The 23,527-nt window shown below is 37.7% G+C and overlaps 2 protein-coding genes across 3 annotated transcripts; both read right to left on the reverse strand.

Moving 5' to 3' along the window:
- Positions 1 to 583: 583 nt before the first annotated feature.
- pigs (phosphatidylinositol glycan anchor biosynthesis, class S) lies at positions 584 to 8,679 on the reverse strand. The gene is made up of 12 exons (XM_084136284.1): positions 8,551 to 8,679; positions 8,126 to 8,265; positions 6,599 to 6,710; positions 6,411 to 6,500; positions 5,599 to 5,690; positions 5,271 to 5,508; positions 5,043 to 5,185; positions 3,006 to 3,120; positions 2,765 to 2,910; positions 1,751 to 1,851; positions 1,423 to 1,633; positions 584 to 1,310 (listed from the first exon to the last, which is right to left on the reverse strand). The coding sequence occupies exons 1-12, from the start codon at positions 8,567 to 8,569 to the stop codon at positions 1,032 to 1,034; spliced, it is 1,686 nt and encodes a 561-aa protein (XP_083992410.1). The 5' UTR covers positions 8,570 to 8,679; the 3' UTR covers positions 584 to 1,031.
- A 1,514-nt stretch (positions 8,680 to 10,193) lies between these two features.
- aldocb (aldolase C, fructose-bisphosphate, b) lies at positions 10,194 to 23,397 on the reverse strand. 2 transcript variants are annotated; one of them, XM_084136551.1, is made up of 9 exons: positions 23,277 to 23,397; positions 16,163 to 16,296; positions 15,802 to 16,013; positions 14,740 to 14,794; positions 14,494 to 14,654; positions 13,377 to 13,460; positions 13,092 to 13,266; positions 12,712 to 12,911; positions 10,194 to 11,180 (listed from the first exon to the last, which is right to left on the reverse strand). In XM_084136551.1, exons 2-9 carry the CDS (start codon positions 16,272 to 16,274, stop codon positions 11,088 to 11,090), a joined length of 1,092 nt encoding a protein of 363 aa, XP_083992677.1. In that variant the 5' UTR covers positions 16,275 to 16,296; positions 23,277 to 23,397; the 3' UTR covers positions 10,194 to 11,087. The 2 variants fall into 2 exon arrangements, with proteins under 2 accessions (XP_083992677.1, XP_083992678.1); XM_084136552.1 differs by having other exon boundaries at positions 23,281 to 23,331.
- Positions 23,398 to 23,527: the final 130 nt, after the last annotated feature.

Consider the following 23,527-nt stretch of genomic DNA (forward strand, 5'->3'; position numbering starts at 1 on the left):
TATGGACAACGAACACAGGTGCATTTTATTGATGGCATTTTGAATGCACAGAGATACCATGACAAGATCCTGAGGCCCATTGTTGTGCCATTCATCCACGACCAAACCCCTAATGTTGCAGCATGATAATGCATGGCCCCATGTTGCAAGGATCTGTACACAATTCCTAGAAGCTGAAAACATCCCAGTTCTTGCATGGCCAGCATACTCACCAGACATGTCATCCATTGAGCATGTTTGGGATGCTCTGGATCGGCATATACAACAGCGTGTTCAAAGTCCTGCCAATATCCAGCAACTTCGCACAGCCATTGAAGAGGAGTGGACCAACATTCCACAGACCACATTCAACAACCTGATCAACTCTATGCAAAGGAGATGGTGGTCACACCAGATACTGACTGGTTTTCAGACCCAGATCATCTTCCTCATCTTTTTAGATCTAAAAATTAGATGATCAGTAAGTTATGACATGTTTTTACATTGCTTTAACTCATCAAAATAACTTTCAACTTTAAGTTATACAAGCTTCAACTCATTTTTTAAAGTAAGTTTAATGTAATTTAAATGACTTAAACGTTAATGCCGCAATATTTTTTATTTTTTTTTACAGTGTAGAAGTTATTTTTGTTATGAACGTTGCCCCAAAGAACGTGCCACTCAAGATGAACCCATTGAAAAACAAACCTGAATATGCCAAATAAACCCTAACAAACAGATCATGATCGAGTGTTACAGTGTTAAAACAAGATATGGACAATACAATATGACAACACAATATGCACAGATAGAAAACAATAAATTCCTCTCAGACAGATTCAACCATGTCATCCAATCATTGTTCAGTACAGTTGCTTTTGTAAATTTAAGCAGCATCCATTTTTTTTTTTCACTCGATGACTGCTAGGCTATTGGTCTAATAAATAAGATTTAAATATACACCACACACACATCATCTTTTAATGACTCAGTGTGTTTTTAAACATGCCACGCAGGTGCAGCCGTTAATGTGTGTATATAACACTTGTTTCTCAGTCTCTTTTGGCTTGCTTATCTGCTCGCCTTTGCTTAGCTTCGCTCACAATTTTCAGCAGCGAGAGTACAATAGGTACACACATGGGTAAAAAAAGAGGAATGTAGATGGCGAATTTCTGATCGTCTGGAAAATAAAGAAGATGCAAAAGAGAGGGGTCGAAAAAGGCCCTCTCTGAAGCCAAAATGGCCTCCCTGCTGTACTGGAGCGCAAAAGCCAGGTTCCCAGTCTCTAACTCGGCAACGGCAGACTGGAGCGACGTCACTGCGCTGGAAACCTGCGCAGAAATGATCGCAAAATTGCACATTTTCAATTCCTACCGTTCAGGACAAACGCTACAGTGGAATGATTTCATTATGTGAAGAACTATGAACATCTGGACAGCGCACCTGCTCTGCAATGTTGTCATTGATGACGATGTTTCCGATCTGGTCGAGGAGCTGAGCTAGTGAGGTGATGGTGGTGCTGGCGGTGGCGATGTTCTCCACGCTGCGGCTCCACAGGAGTCGGTCCAGCTCCCAATCCGCCAGTCCAGCGCTGCCGGGACTCTGAAGCACAAAGCCTGTGGGAGGACGAGTGTGCTGCAGCCCCAGCATGAGCCTGAAAAGGGACAGAAGGACAGAAAAAAAATGATAAAGAAAGTGTAATGCAATACCTTCACCTGGCAAACTAGGCATTTTAACATAAATTTGTAAAGTCAAATGGTCAAGCACTAACCGTAACTGTGCCAAGAACACACCCATCACTTTAGCCATATCAATGGTAATATCGACGGGACGTTCAGATTCAGGTCCATACATTTCATTTACATTGTACACCTGAGGACGTAGATGACAGGTAGATGATCAACCCTGAAATATAGGCCTGTTCGCAATGTCCAGCACATTTACACACAATATTTCCAAGAACAACACAATGTTTAAAGTCACCATGAAGTCAAAACTCGTTTTTTAATGAAACATTGCAGTGTTTCATAATAAATTATTATCCATGCACATCCTTCTTTTTTTAAATCAATGTGCCCTCATGATCCTTAATCAAAGTAACTTCCTCTCCATCTTGCAGCGACATCTCTTCTCTTCTCTGATAATGTGTTTACTGATGATGTGGGCGGGGCAGATCGACCAACAGCAAACCACAACCATCCAATTAATTCCCCATGGACAAAATCAAGTCCCGCCCTACATTTTTCTTGTTCGAGAAGCTGTTTCCCTCGTATATTTACTGTCACAATAGGAAAGAAAAGACTATTGCAACTTCCGTTTCATGCCGACTTTAAATGGATCATGAAATGGAAAATCAAAATGTCCTTGATATTTACACATATAAGAGGTTAATCTACAGTACAAACATACTACAAGTTTCATATCACACAGGTTTTCAACCCTTCTGAAACGTCAAGATTCGAAATGACAATTGTCCTCTACACGGCCCTTAATGTCTACGTAAATCAAAAGGATGTGTTCTAAACAACTCATGCCTTTTCATTAATCACAAGAGTGTCGACTGGGAATCGTTGTGGTTGCATTGGTTCGTTTTAATCTGACTCTGTTCGGCTCTATTACAGCGCTGGCTATCACAAGCATCAAAACACACGTCTCACATGCACCCCAGAAATAAAGAGTTTGTGAAAATGAGAGAAATATTTGAACCATTTTGATGCAAAAACCTCCAGAAACATAAATATATGAAAATGCATTTCATGACCCCTTGAATTAATGTGGACAGTACCATGATGCCTCCCCAACGAGGGCTGTGAAAGGCGTTCGAGGGAACCTCCTTTTTGCTGTGGTCTCTGATGAAGAGAGGAGAGTGGTGGGCATCGGGCACATACAGCAGGAAGTTCAGGACAGGGTTAGAGGAAGCAGCATTGGAACCTGCGTGAAAGACAAGAACAATTTGTGTAAATGTAAATAAGCATAGAAACTGTCCATTAAGATAATTTCTCATCAATGAAAAGGTCAAATCTCACCTAGTCTGGCTTCAACGGGGTTGATAACATGTGACAGGCTGTCTGCACTGAGTGTATAGGCTGACACACTGTTGTCAAAACGAGGGTTCACACCCAGAACCGCATAATACAGAATCTGAAAAGAACAAACATACAAATAGCAGCTGAGAGTTTGAGGTAGGCGGTATGTCCAAAATATTATATCACGAATTACAATAAATTAAGGTATATATATTATGACAATTATTTTTGCTGGACACTCAAGGAAAGAAAATGTTTATGCATTATGTAAACACAGTTAACACCTATATTTTAATTAGCTGTAAATGAATTGAAATGAAATTAAACCAAATGGATTTTTTTTATTCTATTTAATTGTTTGATCTTATTTCTATGTGTGTGTGTGTACATATGTTGTTCTTTACATGCACACATGTATTTCTCTTCTGTGAACACTGTTTTTAAAAGGTGCTACCATAAATAAAAGCTTTAATGTTTATTTGAAAGTTGATGAAATAAAACAAATATTATTTCATATTTATTATAAAGGAATGATAAATCTGGCATCAGTGCAAAATGTGAAATATTTGAAGGATTTGGTCAAATAATTAAGATTAATATTGTTGAAAGAAGTCTTTTCTACTCACTAAGGCTGCATTTATTCGATCAAAAATACAGTAAAAGACAAACATTCTGAAATATTACAATATCAGTCATTGTTTTCTATTTTAATATATTTTAAAATGTAATTTATTCCTGTGATGGTAAAGCTGAATTTTCAGCATCATTACTCCAGTTTTCAGTGTCCTTCAGAAATCATTCTGATATGCTTTCAGAAATCATTCTGATATGCTGATTTCTGACTCTAAATGATGACTGGATGAGTTTTAAAGCTGTTATAAATATGTTGTATTACTCCATTGTTCAAAAAAACTCAAGGCAGCTCTAAAAGCTGCAAAAATAAAACCGTTGTGATATAAACAGTAAAGCAAATTCTCTATGGTAGGGCTGGACCCGAATATTCGAATATCCGAATATTCGTTCGGTGGGTTGGTATTCGATTTGAAAATTTGACATTCGAATATCCGGTTTAAAAAAAAAAAATTATTGACACCTGGGATCCCCCGCGAAACGGTTCTCATTCGCGCTTGAATAAGGCCGGCGACACACTGGCTGCGTGGCGTGAGCGTCTCAGCTGCGTGGCGTGTCCTATTTCGGCTCCCATGTTAACAGGTTGGAGTTTGCACACTGCCTGCGTGAGACACGCGTCTCGAGCCACGCGGAAAACGAGATAGAAATAGAACCGACGCGTATGCCTGAGCTTGTGTTTTGGGTTAAGCTGCGTTGCTTTTGACATTGTGGAAAATAGAATAATAGAAACAAAATGTATTAGCCTTTTTACCCGTTATTATCAATCTAAATTAATCTCGTTTTTAAGTTAACATAATTTCGTTTTTCTTTATTTAAATTTCGTTTTTCTTTATTTAAATTTCGTTTTTTCTTTATTTAAATTTCGTTTTTATATAAAAGTATATATAAAAAAAAATATATACCCTTTACTGTGTCAGTAATTTGTTAGTCAGAAAAATATTAGACTACCTTAAAAGTATTGTTTAATTTAACAGACCTGTGTGTGTGCGTTTTATAGCACTAGTGCAGTGTCCGTTCCCTTGCCGCGTGAGGTGCGCCGCTTCCCGGTCGCGCTGTTCTGTAGTTTATTAAAAGTTTATTAATTCTGAATGTGTCGCGTCTCGCGTGTCCATATATTGCACCAAATGCGACTCTGCATGCACTCCCTTGTGAAGTCGATTGGATGAACGGTTCTCGAAATAATAAAAATGCAAACGGACATACCGACACATAGAGATTCCTGCCTTTATTAGGGAGAAGAATATGTTCAGCCCCCTCTCTCCGAAGCTTCGAATATTCGATGTTCATTACTACCGAAGCTTCGAAGCTCAAAAAATGGTATTCGGACCAGCCCTAATGGGTTGGAGGTTATACCGTCCCTAACCCTAACGGTCATATCACCCAGCCCTCCAGGCAAACAACAAGTACCTGAGAGTCCACTGAAAAGTTGGCTATAGGGGCAAGTTTGTCCAATAAAGGCTGAATGTAGCTATGAAGGGCGCCTTCGATGTCCCAGTGAAGACTGTGCGACTTTGGGTCTGGGTTGAGCAGACTGAATGTGATCTCGTAGCCTAAGAGAAAGCCAAATTAGATTATGAAGCTTTAAATGAGTATATGCCATTAAGAAAACAAGCCAAACTGAAAGCGAATACTCACCTGGACTAGATTTGATGGCCCTCATGCTGTCTGCCATGCTCTCCTTAGTCACTTTAGGCATGCGGACACGGTCGCTCAGAGCAGCTACAATATCCTGGTGACTGAAGGACATGGTGCTCACTACCTGCTCCACTCGCGGGTCCAGATTTGATAGGACTTCCTTCAGACTCCACGAAGTTTTAAAAGGAGCAGAACGCAGCAACGCAGTGCGTCGTTGCCCCACGTACACTTTCACATCCTGAAAGTAAAAGGCCAGAATGAGCTTTGAAGGTGATTCGGTTTAGGTTTTCTGTGAATAAATACTGTATATAAATGCTCTGAATCTTACCTTTGGTAATAAAGTGGAGGACTCGGGGATCACATACACAACCACAGAGCCACAAGAGCTCTCAGTGAGCATGTGTAGGGATAGATCTGCCTCTATGAAGGGAGAAGTAAATGGGATAGAAATTTCAGTGATATATTGACCAATATAGAATAACAATTAAATTAGCCATTGTTTAGAATAACTCAACAAATATTATTATTATTAATAATAATATATATTACAATTGTTCTTCATTCAGTTGGCATTGCTGAAACAAAATAAAGGCTTAATTTCTTTTTTTTAATTCTGTAATCTGTCAATATATCCTCATTAACATAATAAAATGGTATAAGTAAATAATTAAGTGATTAAATGTCAGAGATGATAGAATCATGGGCAGCTCCGACATACATATATATACATATATATATATATATATACACATATATACATACACACATTTAAAATAATAATAATAATAATAATAATAATAATAATCATGTCCTTGCAACTTTTTATCTAACAATTCAGACTTTTTTTCTCAGAATTGCAAGATATAAACTCACAATTGTGGAAGTTATAATGTCCAATTCTTTGTGAAAAAATTCTGAGAGATATAAACTCACAATTCTGAGAAAAAAAAGTCAGTTTATATCTAGCAATTCTGAGAAAAGAAGTCAGAATTGTGAAATGTAAACTCGCAACTTCAAGAAAAAGGTCTCAATTGTGTGATATTCTGTGGCAGAAAGCAAGCTTCCATAATAAACCCTCACACAAAAAGTGTTTATTTGTACACCCCAGAGAAATAACTAGCAACAATAAATCCACTCAACCTGCAGCAGTGGGCTGATTCAAGGCGTCTTCCTCCATTATAGTGGCAGTGCGATATCTGGCTTCATACTTGTACCGCAAACCTGTTTTAGCTGGAGATGAAAAATGCATTTTGGATATCAGAATCTCAGTTCTTTGTGTTTATTGCTTTTTTTATGATGAAGCTTCCGAACAGAAACACATCACTTACCATCAATCTGGTGCTCCTTTTCATTGACATGACTGAGTGGAAGCTTTTTCTGCTGTTCTGGGGTCAGTGTTCCCCGAGAGAAGACCACCTCGATATCAACACTTAGCTGGAGCTGTTAAATACACACGTGACATGATAATGTATAATTTATGAATTTATAGGCCCGGTTTCACAGACAAGTAGATTTTATAAACATGCTTAAAAAAAAAACATTACTGGTGTGCATCTTGAGACAAAACAATGGCACTGACATATTTTAAGCTATATCAATGCAAGATGATTTCAGTTAAAACAGCTCAAACATGCGTTTTAGTCTGGGACTAGAGTTAAAGGGATAGTTCACCCAAAAATGAAAAATACCCCATGATTTACTTCTAATTCTTTCAGACGAATACAATCGGAGTTATATAAAAAAAATGTCCTGGCTCTTCCAAGCTTTTTAATGGCAGTGATGGCCGTTTCTGTTTCGAAGTCCATAAAAGTGCTCCGGCTCTGGTTAAAGGTGGGGTATGTGATTTGCAAAACGGCCGGCAGATTCTGAAAATACACAACTCAGATGGTCCTACCTTCTTTCCTTTGACTCCACCCATTCAAAGAACATGAGGGGGATGGGGGGAGGGGGGTATGGTACGACCGTTTGATTGACGCACTTACTGTCCAATGATTCTAGGTGGTCTTGGAAATGATTGGCTGGAGTTTTTCGAGTCCTGCCCGTTCCACAGATGATTAAATTGCTTAATTTTCATTTCAGTGCTTCTAACTCAGTGGCTGTAAGGGGGTTAGGAATAGGATTTCAAGTGATTTTGAAAAAATGGCCAAAAAAGAGAATTACATACCCCACCTTTAATAAAGGCCTTCTGAAGTGAAGCGTTCATGTAAGAAAAATATCCATATTTAAAGCTTTATCGACTAAAATAACCAGCTTCCGGCAGACGGTCTGCGCAAGTTGACTTACGCCAAAAGAATAACACTTGACGATGTAGGACGTAGGACGTAGGATATTAGGTGTAGCGTAAGCTTTGACGTGTCTCGCAGTTCAAACAAACAGGGCTGGGCAACAAACTCAAGCTCCTCTGACATTTAAAAATTCTAATTTTAGATTTCTAATTCGTGAGTGGTGTTTTGTTTTGCTCTATCCTTGGCGCTTCTGCGTTCATCAATGCGTCATGTGTCAGGTCAGAAGTTACTTTCGCTGTAAATCGTTGAATACAATTTTAAATATGGATATTTTTCTTTCACAAACATTCTTTCGCTTCACTTCAGAAGGCCTTTATTAACCCCCTGGAGGCCTGTGGGGCACTTTTATGATGGATGGATGCACTTTTATGGACTTAAAAAAATAAACGGCCATTCACTGCCATTATAAAGCTTGGAAGAGCCCGGACATTTTTTAATATAACTAAAGAAGAATGTCATATAAACCTATGATGGCGAGTAAATCATGGGGTAATTCTCATTTTTAGGTGAACTATCCCTTTAAGACTTGTCTGCTGATTCTGACTTGAGGAAGGATGCAGTGTCTGTCACCTGGAGGCTGTCGAGTTCGCTGATCTCAGAGAAAGGCAGCCAGGCACGGTAGGTCTGTGTGGTCTTCCACCATAGTGGGATGCCCACAAGAGTGACCACTGCAGCGATGGCAAGAGCAGCATATCGACCTCGCTGCTTTTCTGGTATAACCAAAAGGAAATATCAGGGAATGAAACTAAATAGGGACTGCACATTCAAACTGTGGTAAACACAGGCATGCCATTTACATTCACAGAAAACATAGTCAGTGACCCAACACTGCCATGTCAACATGAACCAGAGCTTAACATAACTAAGCTAACGAGACGCTGACATTTGGCTTTAGTGTAATGTACTCATAAATGGAAACTCGTGAGAAAAATACGTGAACACTAAAACAGAGAGCAAAATGAGGAAATCGTTTTGAATGAATGCACAAGACTCACCAAGCTGCAGTACTGCCATTGCTGTGTGTGAAATGACTACCGCATGGCACGCGATTGGTCGATTCTATCCAATCAGACGCTAGAAGGCACTGAGTCTTCCAATCAGAGTTAAAAGGGGCGGGTTTAGTGTCATTTTACTCTCCCTTAAAAAGCGTATTCGTTTTTCTTCCGGTATGCATGCAGTTAATAAATTATATCCACTTTTAGGGCTAGTTCACCCTCAAAATTAAAATTCTGTCATCAGAACCTTCATGGTGTCGTTCTAAACCTGTATAAATGTCTTTCTTCTGCAGATCACAAAAGAAGTTATTTTGAAGAATGTTGGCAACCAATATATTTAGGTTACCATCGACTTCCATTGTATGGACAAAAAACACGGAGGCAAAAATATATTATTTTATGTTATAAAACACCGATTTCTGTGATCGTATCATGCGCTGCAGTGGCGGTAGGCTAAGGTTGGGCTAGGCCCGACAACAGCGCCTCCTACAGTCACAGAATGAAAGTCATAAAAGTTTGGAACAACATGAGGGTCAGTAAATGGTGACAAAATTTTCAGTTTTGGGTAAACTATCACTTTAAATTAACAAATGGTCTGCTTCACTATATAAAAATATTATTTGTCATTCATAAAACGTGGGTTAAATATTAATACATACTAAACCTAATTTCACAGACAAGGCTTAAAGGGTTAGTTCACCCAAAAAATTATTTTCTCCCATTAATTACCCACCCTCATGTCATAAGTTTTTAGTTTTTTTGGAACACAAATGAAGATTATTTTAATTAAATATGAGCGATTTCTGTCCCTCCATTGAAAGCTACGCAACTACCACTTTGACGCTTCAAAAAGTTCATAAAGAGATAGTAAAACGAATCCATATGAATTGAGCGGTTTAGACATACATTTTCTGAAGAGACACGATTGCTTTATATGATGAACAGATGAATGTAGGCTTTTATCCACATATAAACATTGATCAGTGAACAGAAGCTCAACCGAACATGCTTGACACGCGAGAACAAACCGCATTGGTTTTTGTTGAAGCTCAAACAAGAATGAACCTCATTGGTTCTCACACGTCAAGCGAACATGCTTGAGCTTACATTTTCCACAACTGATATGTGAGCTGATGAATGTTTATGTGTGAATAAAAGCCTAAATTAAATCTGTTCATCATATAAAGCGATCGAGTCTCTTCAGAAAATTTTGGACTGAACAGCTCAGTTCATATGGATTAGTTTTACGATCTCTTTAAGAACTTTTTGAAGCGTCTAAGTGGTAGTTGCGTAGCTGTCAATGGAGGGACAAAAAGCTCTTATTTGTCTGCCAAAGATGTTTTTTAGGGGGTTGGAACAGTTAGATACAGTTGAGCAGGTGGCAAATCACAGTTTAAATGTGGAGGATATGATGCGTTTAAAACTTTTCATGCTAGGTTAATTCTCTTTTAGGTAATATTTTATCAAACATCTAATAGGTCTCAGAACATACAAACATTGGATTTGTGCCTCTTTACTTAGAACTAAACATGCGTAAAATTCAGCAAATTGCTGGGGGTATGTGGAGGAAAACTGTAAAATAGAATGTGTAAATGTAAACTGTGGTGTATGAAATATCTCCATAATAATGGACAAAGAGGATCTGGGGTTTTACAGTATTTTTATTTTAGTTTTTACTATCTGACAGACAAAGTGCTCAGAGAACAACATCAAATCACAATATCACATTTTGTCAACAGAGAAGGGAGTGCTCCCCTTCCCAGAAGCTCCACAGTTTGGTCTGCTCTGCCGTTTACAACCAACACAAGTTTATTATTCATGTAGCATTGTCACAAATATGGGGAGGAAAGGGAGAGCATGATACACTCAAGCACACAACACAACAGAATACAATTCTAAAATAACCGTCTTTGTTTTCAAACTAATATTGTTAGCATTTTATATTAAATTTCTTGAACCGTAATCACACATCCCAGACAATGCATTAATATTACATGTGAAAACACAAAATAATATTCCTCAGAGTCAGGAATTAATAATGTTAACTAGCAACTATATATTACTTTGTTTCATTTTCAATATGATAAACTGCCCTTTGCTGGGTACACTGATCTGAACTCCAGTACTCGCATCATCCACGCATCATTATGAGGACCGGTGAGGCCATACTGCACTGAAAGGAATGTGACAAGTCAACTCGAGTGGCTGGTGCCTGAATTGGAATGACTTAAACTGGAATAATAATAAAAAAAGTCTGACATACATTGACATACATTTGCTAAAAATACTGTTTCCTTGTTTTTAGCATGAAACCACGCCTAGAGCTCTTCAAAAACAAAAATAATCTCCTGTGTACCTTTAAGTGTACCTTTATTTTACCCCATTTCTGTTTCAAAAGTGTAATACATTTTAAATAGATATATAAGACATTGCAATGACAACCCTAAAGTACAGAAGACAGCGCAGGCCTGTGATTGGTTGGTGACAGGAAGGGTAGCAGCTGTGCACTATACTATTGGCTGGCGGAAGCTGGATGTTCAGTAGGAATGATCGGCCACGTAAAGGGACTGTCCTGCTGCCGCACCGGTTACACTGGAGACGTACTTGCCCTGAGCAGCCAATCCATTAGCCTGAGGAAAGTTCACAAAGGTCAGTTTATGCTGCCTGAATCAGCGGTTTCAGACAGGCCTTACATTAACTTTAACAAAACAATAGTAATCCAATAATTACAAACAGATTCACATAGCTCTATTGTTATAATATTTTGTATATTATATACATTACATTTATTATATTATTTTCCAGTTCATGTTTGTCAATCCATATATTTACTAGAAAACTGTCATTAAATTAGTGATATAGCAATATTTTGTACCGAAACAGCAAAAGAGAAATTAAAGTTTTCATTTAGTCAAAAGCTAGGGCTACACGATAATGGTTGAAGTGAGAATCATTATTAATGTGCTCAAAAATTACAATCATGATTATTATTCACGATAAATAGTTTAGTTTAAATAATATCAAGCTATTTCAGAGAAAGATAAGTTAACACACATATGCGCTTATTATATAATATTATATTGTTGTATTATATTATTACAAAAAAGGGTAAACTAATAAAGGCCATTTCATATTTCACTTCACCTAATCGGCCTGTAGGTGGCGCATGGACATCATGGACTATGATGGCTTCATCAAACGGAAAATCAATACAAAAACTGTGGCTCATAATATTAATTCCAATAATTCCAAATGTTACATTTTTACTTTCTATTGTAGCATAGAGGTTGCATAAGTGCCTTTATTCACCAACTATGATCGCAAACAATATGGACGAGATTCATGTTTGGATTTATTACAGTTCGTCACAGTTTAGGAGCAAATCGCACACGCATGACACTTTCATTCGCACAGAATTTCACAATGGACATGGCTAAACTTCCACTTGCATGTTTGTCGGTGTTGTCAGATCATCAGCGCTTTTTTACAGCCCAGAAAAAAATATGAGACGGGAGGGAAAATTATGACAACGTTTTTGCGTTCACTCGCAAATGTTTTGCTTTCCCTGAAAAAATTTGCATTCACTTGCAAAGAACACAAATGTTTTGCAAGCGAACAAAGTTTCACAGGGAAAAATAAAAATAAAATACTTTTTGTAACTTTAATAAGGATTCATCTATATTTAATTTATACAGTGAAGAGAGACTATGCAGTGTTATTTTACATTTGATTATTCGATTTCTGTACCTAATCTTTAACTAACTGCTGTTAAATAACTGCTTTTCAGGTTTTTCAGGTAGATCTAACTGTTAGATCTACCTGAAAAGCAGTTAGTTTATTTGTGCAATTGCATGTAGTTTAATTAAACAGTCTGTGATAAAATAAGATCAAATACTTGACTTTATTACTGTTTTTATTTACTAATGCTAAATCCAGTTATTTCAATAGGAATCCAAGCAATCAGGAATTTTGCATGAGCGGGAAAGATTTCTCCACAGATTCAAGTTGGTAATGCAGATTTGCCACATTGACCAACAGAAAACTGCTTGGTTTGAAAGCGACTCTATTGACACTATTGACAACAGACAATGGACCTTATTTGCCTGTGAAATTTGGGTCATTTGACTACACCTTAATGAGGAAATGATTTGAATAACTGACCTCAGCACGCTTGATGAACTCCTCTGTGGCGGCCTTCTCGTTGTCCTTGGACCCGCGCCAGGCGTTCAGGGCAGAGGCCTGCAGGGCACGTCCATAAGAGAAGGTGAGGGCCCAGGGTTTGCTCAGAGGGCAGGTGTTGATGGCGTTCAGGTTGATGGACGCCTCCTCCTCACTCTGACCTCCAGAGAGGAAGGTCACACCTGCCAGGAAAATGGGACTGTGATCTCAGCACATAATGTTTACTGCTCACACTTTTTAAAAATATGTTTCCAGAAGCAACTACGTATTGCGCTCTTCGTATTCTTAAATACCCAGCAACCTCATTCTTTAGGCCTCAAAACCAGTGAATCAAACAGCTGGTAGTTTCCCTATAGACTCACCTGTTACTGCGGGGGGAACGGTGCGGCGCAAGGCTGTCACTGTTGCCATGGCAATCTCCTGGTTGCTGTACTTGGTGGGGCAGGAGTGACCAGCTGTCACCATGTTGGGTTTCAGAAGAGTTCCCTCCAGATAGACATGATGGTCAGACAGGGCCTTGTAGCAAGCAGCAAGGACCTGGAAATACATGGGAAATAGGTCAAGTAAATGTAACCATGTATCACGCCACAACCCATTAAAACAAGTCTGGTTTGAATGATATAATCTGATTTCACTTTTTAACGTACCTTCTCTGTAACATACTGGCAACGCTTCAAGTCATGGTCACCATCAGGTAAAATCTCTGGCTCCACAATGGGCACAATGCCATTCTGAAAAACAAAGACAATATTACGTAAAAAACAAAACAAAACGCCCGTCACTCCACTGACTACATCTCTCATATCCATTCATTAGCTTCGACAAAATATCTAAATAAACATTTAAACCTTTGTAACTTGTATTTTTGTATTTCAGTGTTATTTTAGTTTTATTTATATATTATTGTTGTATATATTTATATTTTTATTAATTAACTTGTTTTATATTTTCATTTTAGTTAAAGTTTTTGATTTTGCCATTATCATTTTTTTCCTGATATTTCTATTTGGCTTTAATTTATTTTTTATTTCAGTTTTAGTAATTTTTGTACTTCAGCTTATTTTATTTTCAGTTAAAGGAAACATTTTTAGTGATATATATATATATATATATATATATATATATATATATATATATATATATATATATATATATATATATATATATATATATATATATTTTTTTTTTTTTCAACATTTTTCAATTAACGATTTAGATAACGATTTTTAAAGGGTTAGTTTTTGATTCATATTTTTAATGAAACTTTCTGTCCCTCCATTGACAGCTACGCAACTACCACTTTGACGCTTCTAAAAGCTCATAAAGAGAACATTAAACTAATCCAGATGAATTGAGCGGTTTAGTCCAAATTTTCTGAAGAGACTCGATCGCTTTATATGATGAACAGATTTAATGTTATGCAGAACGTCTGAGCTTCCTCAGGAACCAATGAGGTTCATTCTTATGTTACGCAGCACGTTTGAGCTTCTGCAAGAACCAATGAGGTTTTTCCTCACGCGTCAAGCCAGTACTGTCTAGCGAGACAGCCAATGGAGGGACAGAAATCTCTCCGATTTTATTAAAAATAACTTAATTTGTGTTCTGAAGATGAACGAAAGTCTTACAGGTTTGGAACGACATGAGGGTGAGTAAATGACAGAATTTTCATTTTTGGGTAACTAAACATGAACTAAACCATTAATAGTATTAATTTTAGTGAACAATAACAACACTGCTTTAAGAGAAAAGACTCAAGAAGCTCACCTGCTGGCAGATGCTGGCGTAGCGAGCCAGGACGTTAGCGTTCTCCATGATGGCCAACTCTGAGGGAGTGGTCTCACTGATCTTCAACACACAGCGCCACTTGGCAAAGTCTGCACCGTCTTTCTTATACTGAGCACAGCGTTCTGACAGGCCATCGAGCCCTTAAGACAAACAGGTATCCCATTGACATAACACCATAACTGCCATCCTTTTAAACAAATAAAATAGTGGTGACTGTAAGCTTACCCTGTGTTGTGGTCTCTCCATTTGTTCCTGCCAGAGGGACGACACCTTTGTCAACCTGAAAAAGAGGACAACCTGCTTTAGGATCAAACTGTCATGGCTGCACTGCTACTAATCCACTCCTAAAAAAGTAAATTGCTGAAACTGCTTTATTCACCTATAAACTATACATACAAAGCAATAACAGAAGTATAATTTGGAAGAATATTTCAAATGTACATTTACACAAATACATCTTCAATCAGCTAATAAGGTCTTGTACCAATTAGAATACTTGGCTGAGGCAAACATGAATAACCTCCATTAACCTGATAATCTTACCCTAATCCTTTGCTACCGTGTTATCTAAAAATCTTCCCTCATACATGTGTGTATATAAATATATTTACACACACACAGACACACACGGCCAAAAGTTTGGAAACATTACTACTTTTAATGTTTTTGAATCAGATCTTCAGAATCAGAAATCATTCTAATATACTGATTTATCATCAATGTTGAAAATAGTTGTGCTTCCTAAAAAAATTGTATAACCTGTGACACTGTCTTCAGGATTCTTTGATGAATTGGACGTTTAAAAAGAACAGCATTTATCTAAATGGAAATCGTTTGTAACAATACACACTACCGTTTAAAAGTTTGGGGTCAGAACTCTTTTTCTTTCTTTTTTTGAAAGAAATTAATACTTTTTTTCAGCAAGGATGTGTTACATTGCTAAAATAAATAAAAAATGTGTTAAATTGCACTGCAATTGGATTTACATTACGTAAAACTGAACTGGGAGAAGAATAGAGTAAAATTTACAGTTACCAACACAATGTGTATCCGATATGAATAAAACACATCGTCAAATTATAATTGAAAGGATTACTATTGCCGCTTCCAACGGTGTGCATTTTGCACTATAAATGTATTTTTTTGCTAGTACTTATGTGTATTTATATATCTTTGGTTGTAAATACTGAATAGTTGTGAGCTATTTAAAGCACATTTGAATTTAGCAGCTGATCACGTGACGCACTAATCAACGTTCTAATCACACCACTGCTATTGTTCTTGTACCTTGATTCCCACAACCATGCCCCTGTCCTTGATCAATTTGGCAAAGCATGTGCCATCATCAGCGTTCTGATAGAGGGTCTCGTGGAAGAAGATAACACCACCAATGCACTTGTCAATGCGCTCGTCAGCACAGAAAAGGAGCTGGCGATAAAGACGGCGGTTCTCCTCTGTGTTCTCCACGCCGATTGGGTTCAGACGCTTTGCCATACTACCTATATAGACGCAGACATACATATCATTGTGTTAGACTGGCACTGGCAGAAAGCAGACGTGGGTGTTTCAGTCACTGTTTGCAGAATGTCTCATTTTCCAAAAAATGACAGAATGCGTTACATTCATATACGGTGCAACCGTCACTGACCTGTGGACTCATCTGCAGCGAGGATGCCCTTCCCAGGAGCTACGATACGCTGAGCAATGTCCTGAAGCTCCTTCTTCTGCTCAGTAGTGAGTGCGGGGTATTGGTGCGTCATGATGTCTGTGGCTCAAAGCAACCTGCAACAGAGGAAGAGGAGACACGACTGTCACTTCTCACCAGCAACTTCACATATTGGAACAAATCTGTGTCTATATAGAACACACACACACACACACACACACACACAGACACAGACACACACACAGACACACACACACACACACACACAGACACACACACAGACACACACACACACACACACACACACAGAGTAGTGGCCAAAACTCATGTCCTGCCAAGGAAAATGTACATTTTCATCCTTTATTTAAATAGTACAATTTGTTAAATATTTTGTAATTATATTATGTAGTTGTGTTTTGAATCAATTGTATGGACATCATTTTTGACCAGCCTGTCATTCAAGAATTTATGAAATTATGAACATGCAAAAACAAGAGAGAACCAACGAAATATTAATAACTGATTATGTTGTAGTCAATGCTTTTTCCTAAGAGCTGCTTTTTATGCATTTTTATTTTATTTTAAAATAAAACCTGTAGCTGTAGTTTGACTTTTATTTGCCAAATAATTTTGTCAGATAAATACATCAACCAAGTTTAGCATTTACTTTTTCCTTCAAATTTAAAACCATTTAATATTTTCCTCATATTTAATCGAACTTGTAGAGTCATAAAATAAACAAATATCAGTAAATAAAAAAGCAGTAATATTGTGAAATATTATTACAACTTAAAATTACAGTTATCTTTTTTTCAATCATGTATTATGTAATTATGCAATTTCTTCCTGCGATGGCAAAGCTGAATTTTCCAGTCTTCAGTGTCACATGATCCTTCAGAAATCAGTCTAATATGCTGATTTTCTGCTCAAGAAACATTTATTTTAGATGTGGAAAACAGTTGTTCAGCTCTTAATTTGAGAGTCAGAAGCAGAACATGACTCGAATGTGAAACTGGCTGGCAGCGCTCGCGGCGGCTTAGAAACAGTCTCGTACAACAATCCGTCTCCTGGAAACATCTAACTGCTGGCTATGAATAAACAAATCTGTGTCCCATTATTCAGTCCATCTAAAACTGTTGGTTAATATTCCTGCCCACTCTTCCTCACAGCTCTTCAGTGAGGCTGAATTGCATAATGCAGACTAAAGCCATGATTATGCAATCACAGCTCTCTAATCTCTGCTGTCAATCCCCATTAGACTTGCCCCACTGTCTGCGACAGTCTAGCTCTCTAAAAATGAGTAGCAACAGACAGACACAGCATTTCATTTAAAGGGCACAGATTATTACTTTAGCATAATTTTTAAAAGACTTATATATACATTTTAAATAATATAGCCTACTGTGCGACCTGAATGTGATGTTTTCGGACACTCAACTGTATGCAATTAAAAAATTGCAAACTGTATTATAGGCCTAGTTGAAATTTAAATAAAGCAATTAGTTGAACTTGAGTGCTTTTTTTGACCCACATAAGTGCATCTTTAATATCATAATTGCTTCTATAATCTTTGAAAGTGTACTACTGAATGTACTTACAAGCATTTGTGGTAAACTAATTGTCATTATAAACAAAGCATTTATTTAATCAAGCTCCAAAAACGGCTCGTCTGGATATTGGGTGACGCCACATGGGCAAATGCATTTGCCTGCCTCCAGAACAAGACATCGACAAATAGTTATACATCATCGCACCATAAGCCCCGCCCCCTGGCGTTCCGTCGCTTAACGGCTGACAGTTGCCTTCACCGGATATGAGCGTTGCATCAAAAGTAAATATAACCCATTATAATCACTGATTCTGTCTACACTGGATACAGTATACAGATGCCCATTCACTTTCTGACGGATCTACGCGCTTGAGTCTGTCGACAACAGGACAAATGGAAAAGAGTATATTGAAGGGTAAAGGATTGTTCACTTTGACGTGTCCAGTTTAAACAGCTTGTTTGCTTCTCTGTACAGACTTCAGAAGGATACCAGCTTCAGGAACAAGTAGATGGTTTGTTTTTAATGCCGTCCTGGATCGCCAGCAACTGCATCGCAAATAGTAGGTAAATGATTTTATGATGCTTTGTTTGTAAATTATAGTTTTATATACATAATGTTTTCAAAATACGTACTCGCATGCAATGGTGAATGGGCTTTGATACTATGCAATGATGTTAGCCAATCATTACAGAGTTAAGCCAAAGTCCTTTTCGAGACAAGTCATTTCACTCGGCGGCCATCTTTGAAACGCCTCTCGGGCATGCAAGTGCAGCTCCTATCTCTTTGAATGGGGAAACATCAAATTCTCCAAAACTGTTCGACAAGCTTACGATTAAACTTCATAATTGAAATTACCAATGAAATCTGACAACAACCGTCTCAAATTTTGTTTCAACATTTTTCGTCACTTTTCAGGTGGAAGCGCGCATCTGACTGTTTCTATAGGAACCGGAGCTTCTAACGGCAGCTGCAGTGACGCGATGACTTCAACAATTGGCGATTGCCTCTTATTTAGAAGGCGGGACTTATTCCACCATAGAGACAGAGCGTATTTAGGCCACGCCCACCGGGGGGGAAAACAATCCAACCATCTCCATTGACTTTGCATTGTGAGAGGCTGCCTCCTTGTCATTTCTGACTTATAACAAAAAACAAAACAATGTCAAAAAGCTGCTATGTTGTACAGCAAACAAGCTAAAAAACCCAGAAATAAGTTTTTATAATCTGTCGACCCCAAAAAACAAGCATTTAAGGACACAAAAGTGGATACAGGCAATTGAAACAGAGCGCAAGGTGTCATATTACTCTGAGAACTACGTCCACTGGAGCAGGGAACGTAATCGGTGACAGTATAGCTTAGCTTACAAAAATATAATATATAAAATTGACATTTGGATATTTGACTTACTAGTGACAAAACTGCATTTTTTGCACCCATTCGTTCCAGCCTGTACCCACTTTTGTGTCCTTAAACGCTCGTTTTTCTGGGGTTGACAGATTATAAAAACTTATTTCTGTTTTTTTTTAGCTTGTTTGCTGTACTCCTTGTCACACAGCAGCTTTTAGGCATTTTTCTGTCTTTTGTTATAAGTCATAAATGACAAGGAGGCAGCCTCTCACAATGCAAAGTCAATGGAGACGGTTGGATTGTTTTCCCCCCCGGTGGGTGTGGTCTTCAGATTATGACGCGTCGCGCTCTGTCTCTATATCGAGCGTTGCACTTTTCCCCATTCAAAACAATACGAGTGACGCGTCTTGTGTTATTCTATAGTCTCTGGTTAAGCCGCCCCTAAAAAACGGATCATTTCAGAAAGAGGGTCAGAATGAGGCTTGAAAATAATTGTTTTTAATAATAATAATTTTGTTTTTAACTTATTTTATCAACAAGTACAGTTATACTTTTAAGGTTTAAGGTACACTACAAGCAAAGATTCAATGAAATTGAATGCACTTCTTTTTCACAAAGGTTCTTTTCTCACTCTCAGTGACATACCATATTTATGACTTGTATTTTAAATTGACTGTGCAGTTCACGGCTCTCTTGTCTAAATCTCTTTGTATGTCTTAATAGTCTTCCCGGTTGAGTGCTCCCCCATCTCTATGCTGAATGGAACGAGCCTAAACCGGCACAAACTGGCTGGTCTGTGTCGATGTAAATCACAGTTGGATGCGCTCTGGCTATAAGCACACCAGTTTATGCACACAGAAAGAGAAACCCTTCACATATTGTCCTTAATTGAGATTTTACTGAAATGAATTAATGTGGGATTTAATGAGAGACTAAACAAATCAGTTATTGGTTTCAAGCCGGTTGTTGTTCCTCTACATCTAGCATCTCAGCTACTGCTGTATATCTGTGCTAGCAGATGGTTTATCACAGCATTACTGAAGAGACAGGAAAGCACACATCTCTGAAGCTCTGTGAATGATTCCAACTCATTGGTTTTGTCGAACAATGGAAGTTTCCACTGGAAAACACAGCCTACGGCTGCCGCTCACCTCATTCATCACGCGATTTCAAATCGTTTGAGTTCTGCGAGGGATGTGTTACGGCACGCTTTTACCATTCCACTTCTTCACTCTGTAATACTTCAGTACAAAACTTCACTGTCTGGCTTTAGTTTGAGCAATGCTAATGCTATAGGCCAGGCTGTATTGGTTTCATTGGCAATGTGTTGTGTGTAAAGGACAAACAGAGGTCATTTTGATGTATGACCACAGTCAATGACCCATGATGAATAGGTGTCCACTGGTCCTAATTTAAAGGGACCTTAATTTGCCCTTTGCTTGACAATTGTTGTCACATAAAGCATGGGATAATCTTTGTGTACTAAACCTCATGTTTCCAAGACGCAAACTGTACTTCAATACAGGTCCATATTTCAATTTTTATTACATTTAATTAATTACATTATTATTTTATAATTAAATATTATTGATACATATTTGATCATTGTTTGAACTAATTTATTCTCATTTATTTGTATTTTTTATTGTCATTTAAATGTAATATTATCATAGTCCTAACACTCACTTCTACTGGGTAGCTTTTATGAGATTACGTTGTAATTGTTATTTTATGTTGAGTTCTTGATAGCATGTTTTTATTTTGCATCTTTATGCATCTTTACTTTATTTTTGTAAATTGCTTTGAGATAAAGAATCTATAGAAAGTCTTTTTTTTATTATTATACGATATTATTTAGACTGCTTGCTAATTTCAGTTTATTATGAGACATTTTGAGCTCCATTTAAACAACAGCTTCTGCAGAAAAGCACATTAGCTATTCAATTACAAAGCGTCATCAGTGTATGTTATGCACGTGAATATATTTGATGAGTCATGATGTCGCTGTTTATTAGACACTGACTGTGCTTCTAAATCATTTAGTTAGAGTATTAATTTTTAACTGTTTTTAAACAAAATCACACAGTGGATCAAGGCATCAATCTGATATAATGCTTGAATATACAAGCTAAAAATAGCAGGATGGAGGAGCTAACCCATCTATAATCAGTTACGGCTGTGGAGAACAACCCCTTCCGACTGTTGCTGACACCTTTTACCAGTGAAAATAAAATTTAAATATTCTTTTACCAGTGTAAAAGAAAATACATTTTTATTCAAACAAATCTTTAAATTAGGGATTGGGTGGCCTTGCAGAAGATGCTTCTCAAAGAAAATACTTCAGGCATAAGTGACAGCTGATTGTTTCAGTCTGTATCTCTTTGACAGGATCGGTTTCTCTGCACCGCATCATGCGCAACAGTGACCGCCCATTTTTCGAGACAGGGATATCTGCAGGTTGGAGTAATGGGTGAAACGCCACAACAGATACAAACCCCTAACCCTCCCCCCACACCCTAACAGGCAGTCTTTGCGACAATTCGTCACGCCCAGAACAGACAAAAATACAGGAAAAAAATATGTATTTGGACATAATTTTGTCCATCTGGAATTTATTGGATGGTTATGGTTTGCTATTGGTCGATCTCAAGTGAGTCATCAGAGAAGAGAAGTCGTTGCAAGGGTGAGAAGTTATTTTGATTAAAGATTATGAGGGCAGATAAATCATTTATAATAAATAAAAAACAGGAATTGACGATTCTGATTTTGACATCAAGTTCAATATTGCAAAATATTCCTTAATTTACAAATAGCAGTTAAGAGTGTCTGCTTAGTTCCTTAGCAACTATTTCAGTTTCCATTTTAACACCGACTTCTCTGATTGGTGGATTTCACTTCAGGAGCATGGGTAGTGTAGTTCTTTACAGAGTAATTTGACTACTAAACTATTTATTTTAAATAAAAATAACACTGACTTGTCAAATGGAGAAAAATGACACGATGCGCTTATTGCGTCAATAGGCCTAGAAACGTATCACATGTTCAAACAGATGTATTATGCATGGAGAATTACAATGGTCATGCAAAATATAGAAGATATTACATAAAAGAAAAAAATAAGCGTCAAAGGCCACCGTTTAGAGAACCGTACATCCCGAGCTTAGTCTTCATCATCAGCTTAGCTCGTTTAACCTTGATACATGTACCTGTGTCCTCAGAGAGGAGAGACACCATCCTCAGCACGTATACACGTCACCGACAGGATGATGAGAGAGAACACAGCTCGCGTGATTCATTTCAAACATTCCACACGGCTGTGACGCACCGCCATGCGCGCGTGCCGCGTTCTACTTGCGTCGCTAGCAGTGTAGATGGGATGTTAAAGCGACCGAGAGGAACATTTAGAGTGATGGACATCTTTGACAGATTCGAAATTGGATGAAAATTGTTTTAATAGCGCTTTCGTGAGGATGTGTATTAAATCTGAAGGACACTAGGAAACGCTATTTTTAGCTCACGTCCGCTAGGCTAAGCTACACTGATGTAAGAAATGCCTACGTGCATATCGGCCACGCTCCCTTCTGCAGACACCAGTCTCATCCGTGATGCTGTATAGATTTTTTTTTACAGTCTATGGTATAGACCTACGCATGAATACTATGTTTTTATTTGCGTATGTGAAATAAACACTGTTCGGGTTCGGTTTGTCAGTTAGCTATACTAACGTTACATATACGGAAGAGAGAGATGATGATGGTGTGACGATGATGACCCATGCTAAGAATGACATTGCATGTCGACATGATGATGTTTGTCTCTTTATATAATTACTTTTTGAGTCAAAAATGAACATTTCACACCGACATTAATTAACCCTGCTTTTATACGTTGGGCGTATCTGCTAAACGTATTAATCATTATACCATGATGGCGAAGGCCATTGATAACGAAATGAGAACCACCTGTCAGATGACGCATTAACTTGACATCAAAGCAAATAAACGTTTTTTTTTTTTTAAATAGTAAATCTAAACACACGCACATACGTTTTAAGTACAATTCAGAAGGAATTAACAAAATTATATTCAATATCAAAAATTATCTGATAAAATGACATGCCATCTATGAAAGTTACAGTGTCACTATAATTACACGCACACATATTTATATATTTATTTAAATGAAAGAATTTACTCACTTGCCAGCTAAGGAGAGTGATTCAAAAGATGCCCTGATGTCGACAGCCTCCAGTTTCAATGCCGCAACGCAACGTGACCGCTTAAAAAAAGCAACCCACGTAGGGGCGTGGCTTTGGTCACGACCTTATTGTAATAATAGTTAATATTCATGACCCCTTAAAGTGACCTCGCACGTCGACATCACATTGCTTGAGGTGTGTTTACGAGCACGTAGGCTTTTTAAAAAGTCAAATGAAAAATTTCAGAATAA

This window comes from Abramis brama (genome assembly GCF_963993115.1).
Source record: "Abramis brama genome assembly, chromosome: 15".
NCBI lineage: Eukaryota > Metazoa > Chordata > Actinopteri > Cypriniformes > Leuciscidae > Abramis > Abramis brama.